Here is a 24,342-nt window from a genome sequence, read left to right on the forward strand (position 1 = left end):
CGATTTTGCTCGGTTTGAGTAGCTTCAATGGATTAGAAGAGAGAGAGAGAGAGAGATAGAGTAAGTTTGGGTAGCTTCAATGGATTACAAGAGAAAGAGAGAGAGAGAGTACCTTCGGTTTGGTAGGAACTGATAGATTGATACACCACTTACTGAAACCCTAACTCAACCTTCTTACACCAGACAGAAACCAAGTCTAAATCGTTAGAGAGAGAGAGAGAGAGAGAGATAGAGAGATAGTTGCTTGGAGATAAAGTGGATTGAATTAATCGTTAGAGAGAGAGATAGATGAGGGGGATGAAGATGAAGGCTTCTTGTCAAAAGGGGGAAATTTCCTCTCTGGTTTGGTCGTGGAATGGAGAAGGTGGGAGAATTAATTCGTGGTTATAAGCGCTCCATCATTATATCTCTAAGGCGCCCCATACTATTTGGTCAATGAAATGGGGGGTTGTTTAACTAATGGGCATTTGGGTCACTTCACAATTCACATTCACTAACGACGCAATTCTGTTAAAGTGACAGAAAATTCAAAAAAGGTAGGGGTTTTAGTAATTATAAATAAAAGGTGGGGGTTTCAGTAATGTACATTATGAAAAGGTGAGGGTTTCAGTAATTCCCCCAAATATCAGAAAAGTTGAAGCTTGAATTTGAGAGACCGAAGTTCACAACAATGAGGGTAAATTTCTTTTTGGCCCCCAATTTATGACAAACTTACAATTTTAGCCCCCAAATGTGTGAACTTTCTTTTTTACCTCGATTTTTCTTTTACCTTTTTTTTCCAATTCTGCCATTGTGGTGTCATTAATTTGTTTTGTTTTCTAAAGTTCCTTTTTTACTTTTGTTTCTTTTCTTTTTTTTTCTTTCTCCTCTAGCACCAGTTCACCACTATCACTACTTCCACATCCCCCTCTCCATCTCTCTTCACTTTTTATGTAAAGGAGACCCTTTGTCTCAATTAGGAGCACCCCAGAACACCATGTGAAGAACATATCCATTTATTTCGACGTCTTGAGTTTGGTGTTCCCCCCAAACCCTAGACAAAAAATATCTTCTCTAATAATCCTAAAATGTAGCATTATCGAACCATCAACTCCAAATAGGCCATTATGAAAGATCTCCAAAGTCTTTATCAACTCCTCATCGCAAAAAAATCATTTCATTAAGGGTTACGATTTGAATCTAACTCCAAACTTTTTTTTTCATCATATTTTGTATAACCTGGTCTAAGAAGGAGTTTCAGATTTGCATTAAAATAGACTCCCATAAAGAAGATAGTAATGAAAAGGTCATTGTTGAAGAAAATGAAAAGGTTTGAGGAGGAGTTGATTAGGTTCTGATTCTAAAAGTAGTGTTTCTGTTAGCGGAAAAGTAAAAAAGTAATTAGTTGCAGATTTTGGACTTAACTTTGGTTCTTTAAGTGGGAGACCAGGCTTATGATTACTATAAATGAAAACAATGAGAGAAAGGTGGACATTGATCTCAAGTTGTTGACTTACAATACTAATCCCACAGAAGAAGAAAGAAAAAGAATTTTGGTTTTAGGGTTCTCCCAATACCTTATTACGGATAAAGTAGTGATGGTAGAGAGAGAAAGAGGGGGTCGGTCGACCCTCTGGCGGTGAAGCGAGAGATGAAACTTACATACCCTTCATACCAAGTGGAGTATTGAAATTTTCAAGCCTTGTTTTACTTAAAGGTCTGTCGCAATGGGAAATCTTGTCGTTTTAACAATGTGGATGAGAGAGGATAAATAAGAAAAGCGAAATAAAGATAATGGAAAATAGTTAACAATGTAATGAAAATATAAAAGAAAAACAAGTCAAAAAAAAATAGAAAAATTTGTACAAAAAATGTCCAAATTAAGGGTCAAAAAAAAGAATTAACCAACATGATAATTGGATGAAAATTTCCAATTTGTATCTAAAAGGGTTATTTTCCTAATCGCCCCTAACTTCGTGACCAGCTTCTTGCCTAACCCCTAACTTTATCAAATATTTTCATATGGTTCCTTTTTTTCAGTTACCGTTAGCACACCTTCTCTCCTCCATCTCATTTTCTCTCTCTGCCACATCATCTTCTCGCCACCTCATCGTCTTAACCGGCGAGGATCGCCGACCGACAAATTTTCAGTATTGTGTAACTCTACTCATATGAATGACTGTTCAAATAGATTAGTCAAACAATTCAGATCCAAATGATTCAAACAAGACAGATTCATACAATAAAAGAATGCCATTGGGGTGTTGTTATAAAATTCAAATGCATTTGGGTAGCAAACAGTCGTATTGGTCACATTTGAGGGGCCAAAATAGGAATTAACCCTAAAAGGCTAAAACCTTGCTCTTTTCTTGTAGTGCCACCTAAAGACCTCCGTCCATTTGAACCAGAAGCTTCTCTAAGTACGAAATACTCCATTTTCGCCCTTATTCTCAGAGATGTTGCTTTCTAGGGTTTTGTCTCGGATGTCGATGAGGGTGAGCTTGAATCACTCTCGACAACTCATCTCTTCTGGACATCAGCTGCCGCAGCTTCAATCTAACAATTTTCATTCTCTTCGTTCTTCAATTCAATCCACCGGAGAGGTAATTGTTCCAGCCAATTTTATGTTTTAGATTTAGAGTGTTTAACTAGGTTTTTATGTTTCTCCAATTTTGGGAGTTCCTGATTGAAATGTGTGTTTGAAATCTGGTTCCTATAATGCTGGTTTGTGTTGTTAGCTGTTAATATGTCATTTTCTCTGCCGTTATGTACTATATACTGTTCTTAGGGTTTAGGGTTTAAGGTGATTGCTCTATATATGTCCACAAAATTGTTATACTTGTCGCCAACATTACAAAGATTATATTGTAAAATATTATATGAATTTGAGAAGGAAAAAAAAAGCTAATGAACTCCTAAATAATACCCAAAGTGCCTAAAATTGCCGAAATTTTAGAGCGGAAAGAAGCTAAATGGACTGATAGTTCACAAAGCCAACGATGGACATTTGGATCGTTGCCGGTTTTGGTGTTTGTCTAGCATCATTTGTTGCAATCCTGTTATGGTGATAGTTGATTATGTAGATTACTGTACAAGAGTTACTCGTTGTTCAAATCTCTCACAGTCGCTACATTTTTTTGAAAAATTTAGACAAAACTGTCCTTGTTTTATTTTAAGAATTCATGTTCTTCATTCAGCGGGTTACCACCCAGGTAACTGTAGGAAGTCGATTTCATGAGTCAACCCTCAATTCCACTACTTCCCGGCAATTCTGGTATTCGTCATCTGCATCTCCTGAACGTACTGAGAAGCAAACTAATCAGTCTGGAGATGGGCATCAGACCATGACAGAGAACAAGGACGATTCAGTTAAAGCTGAGAATGGAGATGATAAAGTTACAAAGCAAACAGAAGAAACAGGTTTTGCATCTGAACAAAAACAATCCACATCCGAATCTATCAAAAAGAGGAGGATAAGTATTAAAAGAACTGCATTTTCTGACTCAGATACGGAGGATGATGATCTCTCCGCGGAAGATCTGGTAAAGCTTGTTGCTGAAAAAGAAGAATTACTAAAGGTGAAGCAGAAGGAATTTGAAAAAATGCAAGATAAATTTTTAAGGAGCTATGCAGAAATCGAAAATGTCATGGAGAGGACAAAACGAGAAGCAGAGAACTCCAAAAAGTTTGCCATACAGGTTGTTAACTAAATCGATGTATACTGGTTCATTATATAATACGTGGACCTTCAACTCAAACCATCAAATACTTGATGGTCTTCTTTCTCTATGTTGTCATTTGCATTTTAAGCTTTTCTTTGAACAAAATTGGTGCAGAGCTTTGCGAAGAGCTTGTTAGATGTCGCAGATAATATGGGGAGAGCTTCCTCAGTTGTCAAGACTAGTTTTTCGAAGATTGACACCTCAGGAGACACCGCCGGAGCTGTTCCACTTCTTAAAACTCTTCTGGAAGGAATTGAAATGACAGAGAAACAGCTCGCAGAGGTACTATATTTCTCTGAATTTTAGAGGCGACTCGGGCATGCTGTGATTAAGTTGAGATCTATTCATTTTCTCAATCCACACTTTTGTTCTTTGTATGCTTTTGATTTTGGTTAGACTTGCAAAGGAGACAGTTGCCCTCGATTAACCCCTAAGGCATGCATATAAATAATATTTTGCAGTAAGGGTGTTTTCGACATTGAGTATTTAGCGATTACTAAAAGTTGCTTGTTGCTATTTGAAGACTAATTACATTCTCATTAGGAGTTTATTTTTCTTTCTTTAAACCTATTGGTTGAGGGTGTGTGCGATTATGGAATACCCGAGGACTTGAATGTTCTTCTCCGTCCAAGAAAAATGTCAAACTGGCTCTCCTTTCATGACTGTAGAACTGGCCACTATGACAGTTAGGATACTTGTCCTTGATTTCTGTGGATTTATGACTCCTAATATATTAGTTGAGCTGCCTCGTGATCTTCACTAATCTGAGGTCGAAAACTGTCGAAAGCTTGGTAAAGTGTTCCCAAAAAATTGGGAAGCAAACGTGTTTGAGTTGTCAAAAATTGCTTTTGTCGTCTCCTCATACTGGTAAACTGTTTTACTGTTTTTATAAGTGAACAGACTATGAAGTCGCATTATTTAGGAGTTAATCGCCACATATATCACTACTTATGAGTTAACAGCAAATTAGTTTCTCGTAGCTATTATATTGCACGATATGGTAACTGTTATCTGCCTTTTCTTGATGAACAAATCTTTCTCCCCAGGTGTTTAAAAAATTCGGAGTGGAGAAATTTGATCCGTTGAATGAGCAGTTTGATCCAAATAGACACCATGCGTTATTCCAAATACCAGATAATTCTAAGCCTTCTGGCACTGTCGCTGCCGTCCTTAAGGTATGAATGATTCTTTTGCTATCCTCAATTTTACTGCTCAGAGTTAAGCAAAAAGCGATATTATCATAACGTTTTACTTGGCTTTTACTTGGCACATCATAGTTCGTTCTCCTTGACAACCTAATGAATTGCTTGTTATTTTCTAAGTTTGGAGCAGGGATACACTAGTTCGTTTTCTTCGAAAACCTAATGAATTGCTTGTCATTTTGTTTGTTGCAGCCTGGATACACTCTCCATGACCGTATAATTAGGCCAGCAGAAGTTGGTGTCACAGAATCTGTGAATGGTGAAACAGAAAACCCTCAAGCTTGAGAAGCGATGTCATGTAACAAGAAATGAAATATTTGTATAACTTCACGAGTGAAAAGAAAAGGTTTATATGCTAAGTCTTGTTATCTGCTCTAGAAACTTGCTTAGTGCTAAGCTTGAAGGAATTTTATATTCAAGAAATTTTCGAGAAAACCAAACATTTTTGGACCTTTGAGTAATTAATATATAAATACAATCGATAAGCTAACATAAACAGGAAAGCATTTAGAATCACACAACCAGCACAAGAAGATTCTCCTTGCACGGAGAAATACCAAACTCAAGAGGTGGATGAGTTTGCGATTCATCATTCTCTCCAATCGTCATCAAACAAAAATAATCTCTACATGTCCTATTCGTGATCAAACCAAACAGTTAAGTATTGCAATTATTGGGAATCACAATATGCGAGTGGTTGTTGTTCCTTCAAATAGCATTCTTTCTTTGAATGTCAAACGTAGTACAAAAGCTCCTATCTTTGGTTCATCAATTCACCGAAATCAAGAAACTCAATACAAAAGATTCATGTAAAAATGAATGTATAATTTGATGTATAAATCCATACAATGTTTGGTCACTACAGAAGGGAGAAAAAGATAATGGTTGTTGGCTGAAATATGCTCTCTTCAGGGGAAAACCTAAAATTGGGAGAAGAGAAAGAAGTTTTCTTCACTTGCAGAACTGCCTAGCTTTCATGTGGATGTTCCACCAATGAGTGTGCACTCTCACTACAACAGACCTTCCTTGTTCTGGTCTTCAGAGTTAGAATTGGAAACACGGTCACCGTCATGAGCTTTCAAGCCCAAATTCAAATCTAATGTCTCATTTGATTCTTGTGGAACTGGCTGATCTTCGTCCATGGCCTGAAATTCAAATTGATAATAAATTTTTTATTGAAAATATAATAGGAGTAACATAAAACGACTCAATTATTGATAGTCAAAAATTTCTTAAAAGTTTGTGCCATTTCCAACTATAGGAAGGAGGAGATAAATGATAGTTTCTATATCATCCAGGTTCTAGAGAATAGACGTAACCTAGACGGGCGGAAATGTGTGATGAACATACATTCAAAAAGAAAAGGCCAAAACTCTTTAGGCCCAATTTCTTTTAGGATCCATCTATCCTTATAGGCCTTAGCTCTCTATGTAAGGTTTGCACATAGTTCGCACAGGTTTGCATAAGGAACCCAGCCTATAAGGTTGTTGAGTGTGACTTTAACCAATACCTACAAGAAATTGGGTCTTCGGCCCAAACTTCATATAAGCAGCAGACGGAAGACAAAATGAGGAAAGCTAGAAATAAGTTTTACGAAAGATTACAAGAACAGTGGGATTAACCCCTCAGAAATGGCTGAGAAGAATGGAAGGAGTTTTGAAAAGTAGTACATGAGAGGTATCATCGTTGTTACCTGAGTTTCTTCCATCGGGACATCGTTAATGTCTGGCTTTTCCTCGGAACCTTCACTCTTAGATGTACCACCAGCTGATGGATCGGCTTCGGTAGGTTTAGCTTCTTCCTCAGCTTTTTCTGCAGCTTCCTTTTTCTGCTCCTCTAGTACAGCAATCTACACTCAATGACATTAAGAAAAACCTTAATCACCACAACCTTTTCCCAATTTATAACACAACATACTAACGAGTATCATTTCGTTAGTATCCAATATTAAAAATGCAGAAACACCAGAAGATACAAAAAACGTCCTACCAAAAAACCTTTCTGCCCCAAGGATGAAGCCACAATTTGTACTCGGACTCTCGGAGTGACGCCAATGTATAAAGGGATAAATGTATTACCTACTTTATGTATCAACACATACATAATATGAAGAAATTGCTTTAGTAATCTAACGATTTTGTTTTGAATAGACGCTCTTGTCGCTCTAGAATAGTTGACCCAAATAGTAGATGATTGAAACTTTATCCGTTTTTGCTTGCAAGTTTGACGGGCATTTAGATTTCTAAAATTTGACTCGTTAAGGTAATATGCATGAGTAGTAAATAATGATAACTCCTCAATGTTTTCGATATATCACCAGTGCAACTCAAATGGCTAGACCGGTGGCCATAGCAAGGCTCCCTCCATGGTTCTTGATTTCTAATAACACGTCACTCCGAAACCCACATCATCTAAATCTAGCAAAGCCGAAATGGCTTCGAAATATTATCAAGATTCAAGATATCAATAACTTCTATTTCAAGCAATTCCTTATTGTTACTACACTGGAAATATCTTTGCCAAATATTCAACAATTCATCTCCAATTTCATCCACATTCTCTTGAAGCATTAAGTATATTCAACAACAAAAAAATCCCCAAAACCTAAATTTTCAACTCTTCATCTCAATATTCTATCCTACTAGTTTTTTAAGAATAAATTGATGAAACAACACACTCATAATCAAAAGAACCCTGCAATTATCCTTGAAATCGAAAAAAACCCATCATCCCAAATTCAGTAACCTAAAATACCCATCTTCTAAAAACAAAAATAAACCAACAAAACCCTAGAAACAGAACCCTAGGAAAATAACAATCTAAACCCTAAAAATCCGAATGAAATGAAACTCAGAGCACATAAAAAGTGAAATCAGACAATAATCTTACCGGAATGTAGCGAAATTTCTTGCGAGGAATCTCATCTTGGGAAACAGCAATGTCATTATCTTCATCCTTTCCTGGGGTTTTCTCACCATTGTTATTGCTGCTTTGAGAAAGGGGTGTCCATTTAAAGAGTAGGAGATGAGAGACGCCATTGCCGTTTGAACCGTTTGACTGATGAGTATTATGATTTGTTGAATTTGATGAAGGAGACACGTGTATCCACTTCTTCTTCCATTTCCTAACTGGTCCACTGAATACAGTTGCTGGTCCGTATCGAGATGAAGATCGACCTAGTCTCGCTCCTACTCCTTCCATTTTACAGAACGAAATTGAAGTGAGTTAACCGCCGCTGGTGGTGGTGGTGAGCGGTGGTGAGCGGGAATATTGAAGTAAAATAAGAGAAACTCCTTTCGGCTTTGTTTCTCTCCCTTCATCTTTATGCGGAAAGGGGGCGCCTCTAGCAATATAGAGCGCCTCTAGCAATACAGATCGCCTCTAGCAATGTGAGGCGCCTCTAGCGATATGGTCGCCTATCCCATGTAAGTTCCACTCAACCCATTGGGCCCAATGCGATAAAGACAGAAGGTCTAGGGTTTGTTCTGAGAAATCAGGAAAGCCAAACCCTATAAATAAATCCCTTCTGACCCTTCATTTCACATCCTTGTAGCTGTCTAGGGTTAGGGTTTCTGATATTCAGCTACATAACATGAAGATGAAACCATGAACATCACTATCTTTTGTTCATCTTTTGAAATTTCTCATTCGTTTAATTCAAATTCGAATCAGTCTCTTCATCTATAGATTTTGCTATATTTTTCTATGTTTTTTTGTATGATTAGCTACATTGTACCAAGATTAGGGTTTAAATCTGGGGGTAAAAACCTCAAAAAATGCCTTAATCTTGATTATGCCATAGCGGCTGTAGCAAAATTAAATAATGAGGTTTACTGGCCGGTTGTTGTTAATCAGTCGACAAATCTGCTTACCGAACTTCAAACAGTTTTTCTCAAATCAAACCCTATTTTTTGTTTGTTTGTTTAATGGTGGGAGATGATGATGATGATAGAATTGAGAAGGGAAGAAGAGAGGGATGACATATATTTTAGTCATTTTTAGAGACCCTTCTCTCATATAAATGTCATCTTCCAGGCAATCTGCCTTTGTTTTTCGCAGATCTGCGTCTATTGATGACTACATCATTTTCCCCCCTTCTCATTCTCTTACCTCCATTCTTCAATTTCTTTGAGTTTTAGGTTTTTGGGTTAAACCCTAGATTAAATCTTACTAAATACTAAATCTTGCAATTTTAGTGCGAGGGAGAGATAGAGAGGGCCACTAAAACACCAAGATCATATTGGAAATCACATCCTATAATGGTTTATTTGAAAGATTTAGGTCTGAGGATGCAGAATTCTGATTAAAATGTTCCAAAAATTGGCTAATGACATTTACTTATCTTATTATACACTAAAATTGAGGTGACTTTGTATATTTGGCCCTCACAGATTAACCAAAGGGCAACTCTATAAGATGACCATGCCTTTTTTTCAAATAAAAAGAACAGAAAAAAGAGACAAGAAATATAACAACCATCATTCTTGACAAATCTCTAGTTAGACCAATGTGAACAACCAATTGGTTTATACTACATGATATGATTTACACTTTGAAAGCCGTCAAAATTGTTTAATATGAACCAAAACCTTCTAGATTGATTGAGATGCTGAGGTGTTTGTATTTTTTTTGTTGAAAGGACATGTTTGTAATTGTCATGATCTAGTTGTCATGTTTGTATATTTAAGCAGTCGGATCAAACAACTAATGCTTGTGGATAAAATTTCCTCCCCTGGATAATCTTTCTTGAAGTAGTGGGTACAAAATTTTTTTATTGTTCTTGTACCAACACTTGATTCAACAACTAAATCTAATATAATGTAAAAAGTTGTGTCCTAAAGTTGGAAATCAAGAAATGAAGGTGACATGAAGATTTAAAACTTTAAAACACAAGGGGAAATGGAAAATGTCCCTATAGGGTTCATAACAACACATAAATGATGATATTCTATGTCTTCATAATCTAAGACGAAACCTTGCTTCTATCAAGTAAAATTGTACATTGTTTTATTAAAATGTTCATAAAGTAGCCATTGATAGATAGCAAAACTTTAAAATGCATTTAATAACAACAATCTCCTAAAAATGCCAAAGGATGATCTTATCATTTACCTTTTTTTATAGAGGGATTGGGCCATTGGTCCAAAAAGGGGACCAAAATGAAAATCCCACTTAAAGTTGCCTAAAAATGAAAGGGAGGTCCAATGTGTCAGTTTGGAGGTCAAAATTACGCAAAGGGCCCTTAGAAAATAAAGTATTTACCGTTCACGCCATCGAAAATTACAAAATTGCCATTGAAAATTACAAAATTGCCATCGAAATTTCTCGGGAAACGATTTTTTTTCTGAAAAATAACCTGACAACCCGTCCATCAGAATGTGTACTGTTCAGAAATTTACGGAACTGCCACCGAAAAATTCCGAGGAAACGAAATTTTTTTCGGGAAATTATTTTATTTACTGGAAATTTTTTTTCTGTACTAGACACTTTTGCTGGGCGGGAATTTAAAATTTTCAAAAAAATTTGAAAATTTGGCCGGGAATTTGAAATTTCGTCGAAAAAAATATTTCGTTTGAAAATTTCAAAAAAATTTGAAAATTGAAATTTTTTGTGTACGGAAAATTATTTTATTTACCGAGAAGAGATGGTTTGCTGGGCGGGAATTTGAAATTTCGTTTGAAAATTTCAAATTTTCAAAAAATTTTGAAACTTTGAATTTTTCGTGTACTGGTAAATTATTTTATTTACCAGACATTTTTTTTTTTCAGGAAAACGTCAGCATATCCCGTCCAAGGGCAAGAGGGGAATAAAAAAAAACTGACATTTGGACCTGCAACTAATTTTTGGGCAAGAGTGGATTTTTTTTGGGTTTACCACCCAGATTTTGGACTGTTGACTCAAAAATCCTTTTTTATTATGTTGTTTCTTTTAAATGTAACTTGTTACTTCAGAGTTTGAAATTTATAATAAAATAGTTTGTTTCTTCTATCTAGCCATTATAACTTGTGCTAGATGACCCAGCGCCCAGTTAGTCTAGTTCCTAAAACGTCTTAAAACGGACACGGACATGTCTTTTCAGGAGACAAATCTAAAATACTCGTCTGTTGTGTCTAATTGTCTAAGTGGTTAAGTTAAGAGCCCACTCAGCCTGGACCTACAGATGTGATACTTCCAAGTTCTTCACATAAACTGGCTAGAGCACGCGTTAAACCTACTTAACTGAAAATCATGATTTAACACATGAAAATTAAAAAAAATAAATATGTATAGCAACTTTAATTTAAAACAAGTTATATATCCTCACTAGCATCAAAGCCTCTTAGGCGTGATTGAGTCCTCAATCTTCGTTTAAATCCTTCCAATGAAGAACTAGGTCCGATTAATCAACAAGCTTACTCTTTTTCTTCATGAATTCTTCTCTTTAATATAATAATCGATTCCATCTTATCCATCAAAACTAAACAAACTTTGTAACACATATTTCATTTTAGAACAAGAGCAATAATTCTCCGATTCCAAATCATCATTTTCTTTCTTCTTCTTACTTTGAGTTTGTTCGTCACCTTCAACTTGTTTCTACTTCATCACAAAAAAAAAAAGCACTATCACCAAAATTATCATCTCTCTCCAAAATCTCCCCAAATTTACGCTAAAAAACACTATAATGTCTATAAGTGGACATGACAAATGTCCCGGATCAATGCCTCGCACAGTAGATGACATTTGAAATGTCTCACACCAGTGCTTCACGCATTAAACAACTATAAAAATGTTGGCTCATTTTGCGTTGGGTGTGTTAATTCAAATTTGGGTGCCCCAACTCGAGGAACTCCAACCCGGGAGCCCTGGCTGGGAGCCCCACCCTCCCGGACCCCCGGCTCCCAACGGATAGATTTGGGGGCTAGGAGCTTATATGTATTTTTTTTAATTTTAATTGTCTGAAATCTTTTCCTTTTCAATTATTTCTCTAATTTTTTTTTTGTATCTTTTTAAAATTCTCCATATCTCTCTAGAGTAATATAAAATTTGTTGTGAAAACTAAGTAAAGGAGAGAGATTGGAGATGAGAGAAAACTAAAGACTAAGGACACAATATATGTACCTTAAGATTGTAGTATAATATTCTACTGATTTGTTGTATAAATTACATTGGGACAGAACCCTTTTTATAGGCTCTACAAAGTAAGTACATTCATGGGCATTTACTCAAGGAGTTACATGCATACACATAAATGTGCCTTTAAGTTGTAGGTAACATATGACCCCATTAGTGTAGATGTTACACATTATAGTAGTGGAAGACAAAACATTACAACAAAATTTTAATTTTATATTTGAAATTAATAATTTATAGTTAAAAATTGAAATCAATAGACCGCACACGTACATCACACACACATATTTGAATTTGGGAGTCCTTGTTGGGAGCCCGACATTGTAGTTGAAAAATGTCAGGGGTTCCCAAAATTCAAGAGCTCCTATAATCGGAAGCCGAAGCCCTTACATTTGACTTGTCATAACTAGTAAAATTGAAGGGAGTGTCCACCACCCTTTGGTGCGGCGGTTGGACACCCCCTCTTAAGTCCACGAAGTCATGGGATCGAGTTTCGGTGGAAACAGTTTGCCATCAAGATTTATCTCATTTAATTTAGGCAATATATATATAGTAAATAATATAATAATGTGTCGGGCTTTAGGCCTCTTTCACAAGCCTCTTTCACTTTGTTTTAAATTAGGCTTGCTCATCACACCTTTATGATGTATCAAAACTTTGTAACGAGTAACGTAGATCGTAGTCGATTTCTCGGAAAAAAAAAAAGTAAAATTGGAGGGTGTCTAGAAATGTCCATGGACATTGAGACGAGGACCTCTCAAACTCCACAAACGTCCATATACATATTTTGCATCTTTCTTATGCCCTCGCTTTTCTCCCTACAGATCAACTCTCTCTCTTTCATAGTCTGTTTTACTTTCTCTCTCTAGACGAGACGACAGAAACTCCTCGGTGAGACGATGGGAAGCGAGAATGAACCGGCGAGGCTACTTCTACCTTACCTTCAGAGAGCTGATGAATTGCAAAAACATGAATCTCTCGTCGCTTATTACTGTAATCTCTCTCTCTCTCTCCGATTAATCCTAAACCCTAATTCCAAATTCTGTCAAATTATGATCAAGCTTTATGTTTGTTTTCAGGTCGATTATATGCTATGGAACGTGGACTCAAGATCCCTCAGAAAGAGCGTACGAAAACTACAAATTCAATCCTCATATCACTCATGAATCAGCTTGAAAAGGTTAGATGCCTAGAACTTTGCCATTAAATGAAGGGTAGGGTTTTCCTATAATTAGGTCATAGCTTAATTTTAGCCTTCTATGTTGATTATGTATAGTTTAATTATTGGTGGATTGTGTTTAAGTGCCAAAATTAACTAAAGGGTTGGGTTTGAAGTTGGGATTTTGTAAGTTACTGTAGTCCTAAACAAAGTTATCTTCAAATAGTCAACCTAGTTGATCTCTCGTTGATTATCCGGAATAACTAGCTCAGCCGGAGGAATCCTCATTTATGTGGTTGTAATTGTTCACAAACAAGCAAATAAGATTACTTATATATACTTTGAAGCATGTTTGGACTTTGGGGTTTTCATCCCGCTTCAATCGAAGTAGATTGTCGAAAAAAAATAACATACAGTTAGAATCATTGTTGACCTGAAACACAACTAAAGTTTTTATAACTACCCTTTCTCCCATCTATCTAGTTATATTTATGTTTTTGCTAGCAAAATAAAAACAGGAATCATTTTGTTAAGAGAATAGAAAAGATCGAAAAAGTGGATACATTTTTCTTTCAGAAACACATCTTCAACGATGTAGTGGACACTGACTGTCAATGTATGCCAATTCTCATTTTTCGTCCAATTATTCTATTAAGGTGTAAATATCTAGCTGCTGTGATCATATTCAGTTTAGTTTTGCAGAGGACAAATCAGGAACGGCAGATTTAGTGACTTAGATTTTTGATTTTACGTTGACTTGATTATTTTTGACGGTATCTAGTGCGTGTACCTTTAGTCGTTAGGTTTAAGTTCTAGTTTCTGGAATAAATATTGAAGAAATGAATTTTGTTGATTTCATGTTTTCTTATGGACATCTTTTGCGCTCTATTACTCAGATGTCACAATCAATTAAATGGTCATTTCACTTTTGATATATTCTATCATATATTTTAAGTTTGAGATTATACTGAATTTGGTAACTGTTATTCAAGAATAGTAGAGTTTCAAAACTGCTCTAATTTCCAAACAGTTTTCACTGCCATGGCTATTTGAAAGGGCAAATTTATGATTATAAGCTCTAGGGAAGCGGAAAGATTATTCACGTGATATCGTTTAACTCGTTAACTGCACATGCCTTTCTTGAAAAATGTCATGATGCCCGTACATACATGATTAGTTTGATAATTGAGAATTTTCATGCTGGTAGTATGGTAATAATTTCGCCTAGAGCTATTCTGAAGTTTGTTAGCAGGATGTTGTGATCAAGATGCCAGTCATGAACCACAATCTACCTGGTTTTGTTTCTTAAGATAGTCAACATTTTTTTTCCTTAGTTCTGGCCTATGGGTGTTTCTGTGCGTTCCTAATTTTAGAATTTTTGGTTCTTCTGAACTTCGTTTTACATAAATAGACACTCTTGATGTGCTTTCCTCACATTGCAATCATCTTCTTTCCGAAATAGAGACTAGTTCATCTAGTTATAAGTATAAGATATCAGTTTTTCTCTTCTCAGTGGTGTCAATATTTCTGACAGGATAAGAAGTCCGTACAGTTGGGGCCTGAAGACAGCCTGTACGTGGAAGGATTCGCGTCTAATGTTTTCGCAAAAGCTGATAAGCAAGACCGCGCTGGACGTGCAGATCTGTATGACTAAATTTCTTTCTTTTATGGGTTCGCAATGTACAAAGAAATATCACGTTCATATAATAGAATAGATGGCTTGTGTTCTAGGTATCCGCATAATAGTATATTGGGTTATCAGACCATTTCCGTACTGGTGAATAACTATTTGTGTTGTTACAGGAATACAGCAAAAACCTTTTACGCTGCAAGCATTTTCTTCGAGATTTTAAACCAGTTTGGTGAACTCCAGCCTGAAGTGAGTTTGAAATAACAATATTACTTTCTACACTGATTTTCCTTATTTACCGGAGCAAGATTTTGCAGCTAGATTGTAGTATCTCCAAATACTTTTAACGTTGTTTGAAAAACCAATAAAATAATCATTAGTTGGGTCTTGTTGAATAATGTACAAATATAAGGTTTCCTTCCTTTGACAGCTTGAGCAAAGGCAGAAGTATGCTGCATGGAAAGCTGCGGATATAAGGAAAGCCTTGAAGGAAGGACGTAGACCTGAGCCAGGCCCTCCTGGTGGCGAAAAAGATATGTCAGAGCCCTCGGATGAAATGAACAACACATATGTAAGCTCTAAACTATTTAATGGCTTATATCAAGATGGTCGAATATAATGATGAACTATGTGTGTTTAATGACAGAAGAAGAAAAGTTACCATGATTTGGAAATTCAAATCAGAGTCGGGAACATTAAAAAGTAAACTTGGTTCACTAGATCATGTTCTACATTTTTTTCTCTCCTTCATAACATAAGGTGGATTAGATTTGGAAATGGAGAAAGGATACAGATTGTTTGCTACTATTAAGATAATTCATAGTTCATACAGGACGAACTTTATTAGGTTATAACGTTAAAGCATGTCTTGTCCTGATAAAAAAATATTATATGTTTTCATTCTAAATTGTGATCTCGTGGAAATTGACATCTAGGACTGCCATAACAAAAATATATTGTAACTCACTAGTTCTGCATGTTTATTTAGATACGGTCCAGTTCATCTGAATCCACATATTGGATTGTAGGAATTGTTTCGACTTACAGTTGTTTTTGGCACTATCTTACAAGCCTGGCATATAGAATCATCTGATCTAGTTAGACAAGACCAGACTCGTCTCGTTTTATTCTACTCTAATCTTGAGTAAGCAGTAATAATGTGATATAGTATATCTTGAAGTTCTTTTTTTTTTACTATGACCTCAAATTGCCATCCATAGTGAAAAGATATTCTAATAACACTTTCACCTTGCAGGATTTTGGATCGAGTGAAACTCTTCCACCACCCAATCAGAATGTAACAGTAGATAATTCATCTGTACAACCCCATGCTAAGGTTAACTACCAACCACCTACAAACCTACCCACATCGCCTCCCTCACACCCAACTTCAGATTACCCTTCTGATGATTACCATCCACCTCCTTCACCAACCCACAGACCAGAAAATTTTGCTCATCCTCAAGGACCTGAATCATATCACCACCAATCCTACCCTCAAGACCCTCATCAGCCAATGCCACCACAAAATTACCCTTCCCATGATCCTCCTTCCTCCTCTTTCTCTTATCCCAATTTCCAGACTTACCCTAGCTTTTCAGACCACAGCCTTCCATCAGTCCCTACCCACTTTCCTTCTTTCTATCAAGGCTCTGAAGGGTCCTCATTCTCTCACCAATCACCACCTCCCGTATCTCACCAACCACCACCTCCTCCCGTGTCTCACCAACCACCACCTCCATTATCTCACCAATCACCACCTCCTCCATTATATCACCAATCACCACCTCCTCCATTATATCACCAATCACCACCTCCTTCCGTATCTCATCAATCACCACCGTTGTCTCGCCTCCCTTCACAATCAGAGTACTCTTCTGGCACCAGGAACCCAGAGCCCGTACAAACTTCTTCACAAACATTTCATTACGACAGCAATTACCAACCACCTCCTGACAAGATAGCTGAGGCTCACAAGGCTGCAAGATTTGCTGTCGGGGCTCTGGCATTTGATGATGTGGCAATTGCAGTGGATTTCCTCAGGAAATCTCTTGAATTATTGACAAATCCATCAGCCAGTCCTCAGTAAGTCTTACATTTGATTTTGAAAAGCTTGAGTTTTTCTTCGGGTTGTGTTTTGCATATGGTTTGGTTTTACTGTAAAGGTTGATGGATATATTTGATGGAAACTACAGAGTTTTTTTCTCTGGATGTACTAAAACTTGTATTGATATATAATAAATGCGGTAAACAGGTTCCACAAAATTTTTGCTTGATACCGTCTTGTAAGCATTGTTTTCCTCCTTTGTTGATATTACATCTCTTCAAAAAGCCACCTCGGATGCCACCACCACTTTTTCTTTTAAGTAACATGTATCTACGTGTCGAACTGAGACCTAGAGGGTGGAAACCATCTTGGTAACCACTCTAGTCAAGGGTTGTTGATACGCCACCACCATCTCTGCTAAAGCTAGAGTCCTGCAGTGGCTGATTAGAGCCCCTTCTATCTGCCTCGACATCAGCCTGATCATTTCTCATCAAGACAACTATGCCTTGACACAGTGGTTTGGAAGTTTTACTGTTGCTACGATCCCTAACATGCTTGAAGAGGAATCAAATTTTACCCTAACCATTACAATGATATGCCACTATTATAGACACGTATAAGCCTACACGTTTTCATAAATCATCTTACTCTTTTTCGATGAGATACATAAATCATCTTACTTGGTGAGCAAAAGAAGCAAGGGAGTGTGCGCTTCTCTGAAGTAGAGAGTGATAGTTGGTGTGGTTTTCGGCTCCCTATGCCAAAAGAGAGGCGTCCTATTTCCTTTTTTACGAGAATAGAGTTGGTTTCTGTTTCCTTTTTTTTACAAGAATAGAGTTGGCTGATGGAAGGACATACAAATTCTCGAATTCTAACACAATTTCAAGAATAAAATAGTATTTGTTGAGATTTGTCAAGTTCATTTTCTTCCTGTATGTGACAAAAGACCAACTTTCAAGAATATCAAATCATAGAGGGAAAGAGGGGGAGAGAGGGAAGGAGAGGGAGAGAGAGGGAGGGGGAGAGAGAGAGAGGGGGGGGGGGGGGGGGGGGGGGGGGGGGGAGGGAGGGAGAGAGAGATGGTTGTGGTGGTGGTGGTGGGTGAGAGAGATGGTGGTGGAGGTGGTGTTGGGTGAGAGAGATGGTGGTCGGAGGTAGGTTGTGAAGATCAAGAAGTAAAAAAGACAAGCAATTTGATTTTTGGATTCAAATTAAGGTTGTCCCCGAGAGCATCTCCAATAACCCAAAAAGGGAAGCCAAAGAATTAGATGCCCTTGTCACCCTGTGTGCATTTTTGAATCTAAAATTCTAGATAAAAGTCCAATGAGAGACATCTTTAAATCCCTCCCATATAAATTGTAAACATGCTTTGAAACCTAACCCGTCTCTGTTCATCAAAAAAAAAAAAAAAAAAAAAACCTAACCTGTCTCAATGTGAAAAAATGTGCCATCCCATGAGTTATATCTTACTTCTAACCTTAGATAATGAAAAAAACAACAAATAAATAAATATCCTAAAATTATTACTACACTTTCAGGTTAAAATCTAAAAAAATAACATAATTTGGGCATACAAATTTCGGAATCATCAGGCACGATCCATCATAAGTCACTCAGCAGGCAATTGAAGAAGCAGCTCGCAGCGACAATCTTCATTTCATGGCCACCTCAACTAAAATATATGCACGAGATCATACGCAAATCTAGAGTAGGTCAAGAATAAACAACGACATGATAGAATAACACTATGTTTATGAAGTAAGGTGATATGATGCAAGGAACCTCATGTTCTGTAGTCGAAACTAGTGAGAAATGGATAATAAACGGTGTCACAGATACCGACCCTTTTATTCATTTTGATTTTAAGGGGTGGGTTAGAATAAATTCCGGCATCAAGGTACCAAGAAACAGGAAACCATGAAACAGCTCTAAATCATTTTGGGTCTTATTAGTGACATTGAAATATCCTGGGTCATATTATGGACACTCAGTTCTGATTCCTATCAGGCATCAGGCCTGCATGCATGAATTGAAACGAGAATATGTAAAAGGAGTATCTATACATGTATGCAAGCTCTAAGATTCTAAGTCGTGTTAGCAATACCATTGCCCGTGCTTTATTTGCAGCAAGTTCAGTTCTAAGGCTCTAACATTCAGTGTCTAGTAGCATAAAGTTGCACAAAGAGAGTCGTTTCACTAAGAACTCATGCACCCCTACTCTAAAGAGTTCTGGATCACGCGAGTTTCACAGGTAAATTTTTTCTGGTAAATCGATTTTATAAAACAGACTCTAAATTTATTAATTTGAATCTATAATGTTAAGTACTGCAGTTCATGCCAAGGAAGGATACGTCCAGAATAGCACAAACGACTGCAAAAAAAAACATAATGAGAAGGGTTAGTATGATAATGAACCAGAAAGATCATAAATACAGAAACTTCTGAAAACGAACAGTTAGAATGTGAAATCTTTTAAAACCGCAATATGGCATCTTATCTGTTTGGTGCTACCACATAACATAAAATATGCACTCAAGAAAGATATGATGAAGAAATGTTACCTGCAGAATGAATATTAATACACCATACAAATTCAACAAGAATGCTTGAAACAGGAGGGGCAAAGATATGCATAAATGAATTCAGAGATGCAAGCAGTAAACTACGATTTAGTGGAAGTACGGGTGTATCACGAATTATACATGTCCTTGACAATGAAACCCCATAACGAAACCTGCCTGGGGGAATATATGAACCTCATTCTGACTTTGCACTTCAGGATCAAGTTCCTCTACATCAGGTTCAAGCTCAGTAAGGCTGGACTCTTTCGAACTAATTTTAGGGTGAAAAGGTATTGTCATGTGCCCGTATTATGAAAGTCGCTTAATAGCAAGTGAACCAATTTATGTTAGGTGTCGCTTGCATAACATCAATCAAGATAGCGAAGTTAAGTTAATTAGGCATCATAAGTTCAAAGTGACAATCTCACACGGAACAGCAACGAAGAAAGAAAATAAAGCTAGTTTGCTATCAGACAATGAGACTAAAGAAATTGAAGTGACAACCTCATACATAAAACAGAAAATAATTCTTCTAGTCGACTAAAAATATTACTACCAGAACATAGACCGATTCTAATCTCTGGGAGTTCCAGAAGAAGTTCTACTGTCATTTAACTGAACCAAGGAGAAAAATAAAAACAACAGTATTAGAATAGTACCATTAACCCGCCAAAAAAGCCATCAAGAATAATGCGGTTCCAGCTATCAAAGTATGCATGGACGGAGAACTTTGCCTTTGCCGCAAGCCCTAAAGAAGTAACAGCCATTACAAGGAAATAAAAGATAAATCCACTCAAGCCAGTGAATCCAAAAATTCCAGCTATGACTCCTCCAATTATAGCAAGAAAGGTCCGGCTGTAGAAAGGTAGAAACGTATTTATTAGCAACCAATTTTTAACCAATACATCTTGTCAGTAGTTGGTTAAAACAGGGAAGGCTAAAGAAGGTGATGCCTATAGCCTATAGGCCTTATACAACTTAGAGCAAATTAAACATGCAGATCCATCAATCATGAAGTAAAAAAGAAAGAAGTGAGAATTATTTGCAGAATTGCAAATGCATCATGGCCTACCTATTATTTCTGCATTGGTTAGTATAATAGATCAATACTTGACACTCTACTCCAGATTCTTTTCAATCTTTCATAAGGGTCAATAAATCAGAAGAACCCTAACCTTTAACAAATGCATAATGGTTATGAAACCACAATTATGTAAATATTCCCACAATATAGACATGAGGGCTTGTTACATGACATTTCTGAATCTCTGATAAGAGTCGCGAATCAAATAAATCATTTCCCAATTCCCAGTTTGTAGATCATAAATCGAATTTTCATCATACATTGAATATTACTTTTTTATGTAAGAGATTACACAAATGTTGAATTATAGTTCATTTAAGTATAGCTCTTAAAGAGTCGTATACGAACCTGTAGTAGATGACTTTCATGTTATTTTGCAAATTTTCAGCACTGAAAGTCGGAATATCCATATCGTCACTCGATTTCTTTACACTAGAATCATCATTCCCCGACATCACCTTTACCCTGCAAAATCATTCAATGGTTGAGAATAAATAGGACTAGAATAAAAACCCAATCTTGGCATGCCAAAAGGAAGATATAAACCTTAATTTAAGCTGATTTCGAACCTAATACATTGTATAATGTGTTTGATTCAAGCTAATCACCAAGTTTATCCCAATAGGTACTAAAATCAGATTTGTTAGTTAAACTACTTTAAACCCAAATCTAAATCAACCCAGAATGTATAGGGTAACCCAGATTCAAATATACAATGAGGAATCTCAATTCATTCATTACAAAGATACAACAAACAAATTAAGCATTCTAAACAGGGAAAGCTTAGTGATTTGTTTAAACCCTTACAGGCAAAATTCAATTAGGTCAGATTGAGATAATAAAACCAGATCAAATCTAAAATTGACATAAGATGTTAATAGAAACGGAACAGAAATCAAATAGCAGTAGAAACCTACTTGAATCAACTGCGGAAATCCTGCATAAGGGTTTTTCAGTTACTACTCCGAGTTGTCGCAAGTCCTTTCTCTGTTCTCTCAGATCTCTTTCTTTCTCGCTCCTTAATTGTTGGATTTAGCGGTAAGCCATCCGTAGAATATTAGTAGTTGTCAATCAACCGACGGGATTGCGTCTATAAGCGCCCCTTCTTTTTTACTCACTGAGCCACTCTCTTTTAGCACCCCACGGATTGGGGCAGTCCGAGGGGCGAGGACATTCGAACTGGACTAATCTCTGTTGGGCTTAAACAACATATATCAGAGCCATCAAAATTCTGGATTTTTACCGTTCTTCGTTTACTTTATTTATCGTCTTTATATTTCCGCTGCGTCTACATCAAGTGGTATCAGAGCCATCAAAATTCTGGATTTTTTTTACAAAAAAAGAAAAAACAAAAAAAATATCTGTGGATACATCTCCTCTGGAATGTTGGAATTTTTTTACACGTTTATCTTGGGATCCTATTCGAGATACAACTCAATTTTATATTAATCGAGAAGATGAAAGAAAACTTCATCAAATTTCTAAAATTCCACTCTTCGAAGGTCAATTTCATATAAATTTCTGGATTCAACACATGGAAGATTGGTTCAGAAATCAAGACGTTCCCGACAAAGATAAGGTTTTTTTGGTTGAGCAACATATGTCCGAAAGAATATATGAACAATATAATGCCCTACAATGGAGACTTATTGATCAAGGAAAATCGATCATTGATGATTGGGATACATTGAAAAGTATTTTCAGGTATGGTTTTCTTCCTCTCGATGAATGTTTGTCATGTGTAGAAACAAAAATTGAATCGAGAAGACAGTTCTCCGAAGTTACTTCAATCACTAAGATCGATGATATTGAAGGAGAAGTTCAGGGAAAAAGGAACAAAATTCAGTTAATGGCGGAGGTGGAAGAAGGAAGTAATTTTCCTTCATCAAATCTAAATCCTAGTCGAGATATGAAACATCAATGTCTGACCAAATTTTATGATTCATATGACATTCCGGGAGACGACATCCTTGTTTCGAATCATAAAATTTTACCGCATCAATTATGTCTCACATCACCTCCGTACTCTTATACACCACCACTGTACTCACCACCATATTCACCATCACCTCCATCTTCTTATTATACACCACCACCATATTCACAACCTCTTATTTTCATTAACCATGAAGAAGTAATAAAAAAAAAAAAAAAAAAAGAGTTTGAACAAGTTGACGAAGTTGATTACAAAGAAGTTGTAGTTAAAGAAGAAGAAGAACAAGAAGTTGAAAAAGATGATTCCAACTATAAAGAAGTACTAACAGAGGATGATTCCATTGATATTAAACATGAAGATCACAACGAAGTTGAAACTGAAGAAGATGAAGATGAATATTCCCCAGCAATAGAAGAAGATAATTTTGATTTTATTTGGGATCCAGGAGCTTTGACAGTTTCGACTCCCCATGATCAAACAAACCTTCATTCATTATCATGGGAGAAACCTATTTCGTATTCAAATAATAGTAGTACCCCATGGTCTTCAAATAAACGATCACAACTTGATAATGCTACCACTTTTACGAGGTTTAAAGGCAAAATTTCACAAGATAACAGGTATTGGGGAGCTCAACTATATGCAGATAATCAACTAATTTGGCTTGAGACGTTAGCAGATAATGAAGAATTTCGTTATGATCCTTCATCGAGTGATCATAACACAAAGACTGGAGATCATCCCACTTGCGATGTTGACTTTGAATTAGCTTTTGTATTTCATATTTACCCTACTGAAATCTTCTCTGTTAGACAGTTTAAATTCAATCAAATTCATCATGAAAGCAATCTATCACCATCATCGTCGTCTGAAGATTACTGGATGAAGACGAAACGTTTCCTGCTCAAAGATCTGATTACTAACACTGATGCCAATGATAGTTATGTTTTGTTATCTTCTCCATCAACAATTTCTTCATCACAGTATATTACTAAGAAGTCAATTGTAAATTCAGTTGAGAGGAGGGAAAAATCAACTGAAACTATTACAAAGATGCCTACATACAAAGTAATTGGCAGAGAATCATCATCATCTTCAATGGCTTCATCACATGAAAGTCTTTACTTGAGAAACAGGGAATTAATGAAAGGAGGTGGATGGAGCTTCACCTTACCACACGGGAGGCCAAACATGGGAATATTAATTGGTGTCTCTAACGTGTTCGAGAAAATGCTCCTTAGAAAAATCAATGGGATACTTGCTACATTAACAGAAAAGAGTAATGTGAAGAAAAAGAAAAGTATTTCACCACCAGTTCACTTTTTAGCTTCCGGTGAACACGAAATCGGGATATATTGGAAGATAATTTTGGAGGTCCGATTTTTCAAAAAGGATATTTTGGTATGTGCAATCTTCTTCATCCCACTAAAAGATGACGACCGATGTCACAATTTGTTGGATGTTTCTTCACTACTGTGGATTTCACGAATCTCGTCATGTCAAGGGGTCTGGATTATATTGGGTTCGTTAGTCCATCATTGTCTTCTACCGATTGTCTGCAAATTTCGTTCGAAGTGGGAATTACGGATCGCCATGGCGGAATTCAGAGTATACGGGTGGCTCACATTATTTCTTTCATCGAAACGGTTCGGGACGAACCTTCTGGGGAAAGGGGAGCTGATGCAGGCGCATACGGGTCAAGGCGGCAAACCCACGCGCCCTTGCCCTAGTCGGCCACGTTAGTGGTCCTAGTTAGTTTAGGATTAGGAAATTGCCTTATGTTGGTATTTCTATTATTTAGTAGTTTCTATGTTTTAAGTATCTTTAATATTTAGGAATCCTAGTTTGAGTCTATCTAGGAAAGTCTATTATCCTATAAAAGGAGGTCTAGTCTAGTTTGATATTCATA

The 24,342-nt window shown here is 36.6% G+C and overlaps 4 protein-coding genes and 1 non-coding gene across 7 annotated transcripts; 3 read left to right on the forward strand and 2 right to left on the reverse strand.

The window, feature by feature from the left end:
- Positions 1-2,339: 2,339 nt before the first annotated feature.
- On the forward strand, positions 2,340-5,338 carry LOC147555945 (grpE protein homolog 1, mitochondrial-like). 2 transcript variants are annotated; one of them, XM_086663660.1, is made up of 6 exons: positions 2,340-2,582; positions 3,177-3,399; positions 3,487-3,677; positions 3,816-3,983; positions 4,748-4,876; positions 5,096-5,338. In XM_086663660.1, the coding sequence occupies exons 1-6, from the start codon at positions 2,436-2,438 to the stop codon at positions 5,186-5,188; spliced, it is 951 nt and encodes a 316-aa protein (XP_086519786.1). In that variant the 5' UTR covers positions 2,340-2,435; the 3' UTR covers positions 5,189-5,338. The 2 variants fall into 2 exon arrangements, with proteins under 2 accessions (XP_086519786.1, XP_086519787.1); XM_086663661.1 differs by having other exon boundaries at positions 2,353-2,582; positions 3,192-3,399.
- Positions 5,339-5,603: 265 nt separating this feature from the next.
- LOC147555946 (uncharacterized) lies at positions 5,604-8,224 on the reverse strand. Its single transcript, XM_086663662.1, has 3 exons — positions 7,793-8,224; positions 6,597-6,752; positions 5,604-6,048 (listed from the first exon to the last, which is right to left on the reverse strand). Exons 1-3 carry the CDS (start codon positions 8,102-8,104, stop codon positions 5,914-5,916), a joined length of 603 nt encoding a protein of 200 aa, XP_086519788.1. The 5' UTR covers positions 8,105-8,224; the 3' UTR covers positions 5,604-5,913.
- Positions 8,225-8,705: 481 nt separating this feature from the next.
- Positions 8,706-8,791, forward strand: LOC147555947 (small nucleolar RNA snoR109). Its single transcript, XR_015235501.1, has one exon. It is a non-coding gene; the product is annotated as a small nucleolar RNA snoR109 (small nucleolar RNA).
- A 3,868-nt stretch (positions 8,792-12,659) lies between these two features.
- Positions 12,660-17,070, forward strand: EXT-LIKE (hydroxyproline-rich glycoprotein family protein). The gene is made up of 6 exons (XM_086663663.1): positions 12,660-13,009; positions 13,096-13,196; positions 14,710-14,819; positions 14,979-15,054; positions 15,236-15,376; positions 16,061-17,070. The coding sequence occupies exons 1-6, from the start codon at positions 12,916-12,918 to the stop codon at positions 16,892-16,894; spliced, it is 1,356 nt and encodes a 451-aa protein (XP_086519789.1). The 5' UTR covers positions 12,660-12,915; the 3' UTR covers positions 16,895-17,070.
- Positions 17,071-18,158: 1,088 nt separating this feature from the next.
- LOC147555949 (uncharacterized) lies at positions 18,159-21,534 on the reverse strand. 2 transcript variants are annotated; one of them, XM_086663664.1, is made up of 6 exons: positions 21,415-21,534; positions 20,846-20,962; positions 20,073-20,268; positions 19,204-19,223; positions 18,272-18,555; positions 18,159-18,228 (listed from the first exon to the last, which is right to left on the reverse strand). In XM_086663664.1, the coding sequence occupies exons 2-5, from the start codon at positions 20,950-20,952 to the stop codon at positions 18,525-18,527; spliced, it is 354 nt and encodes a 117-aa protein (XP_086519790.1). In that variant the 5' UTR covers positions 20,953-20,962; positions 21,415-21,534; the 3' UTR covers positions 18,159-18,228; positions 18,272-18,524. The 2 variants fall into 2 exon arrangements, with proteins under 2 accessions (XP_086519790.1, XP_086519791.1); XM_086663665.1 differs by having other exon boundaries at positions 18,186-18,845; positions 18,981-19,223.
- Between the last annotated feature and the right edge of the window lie 2,808 nt (positions 21,535-24,342).

The sequence above is a fragment of the Eschscholzia californica genome, unplaced genomic scaffold, assembly GCF_041429995.1.
Source record: "Eschscholzia californica isolate CP2 unplaced genomic scaffold, dmEscCali1.0.p SCAF_2, whole genome shotgun sequence".
Taxonomy (NCBI): Eukaryota; Viridiplantae; Streptophyta; class Magnoliopsida; order Ranunculales; family Papaveraceae; genus Eschscholzia; species Eschscholzia californica.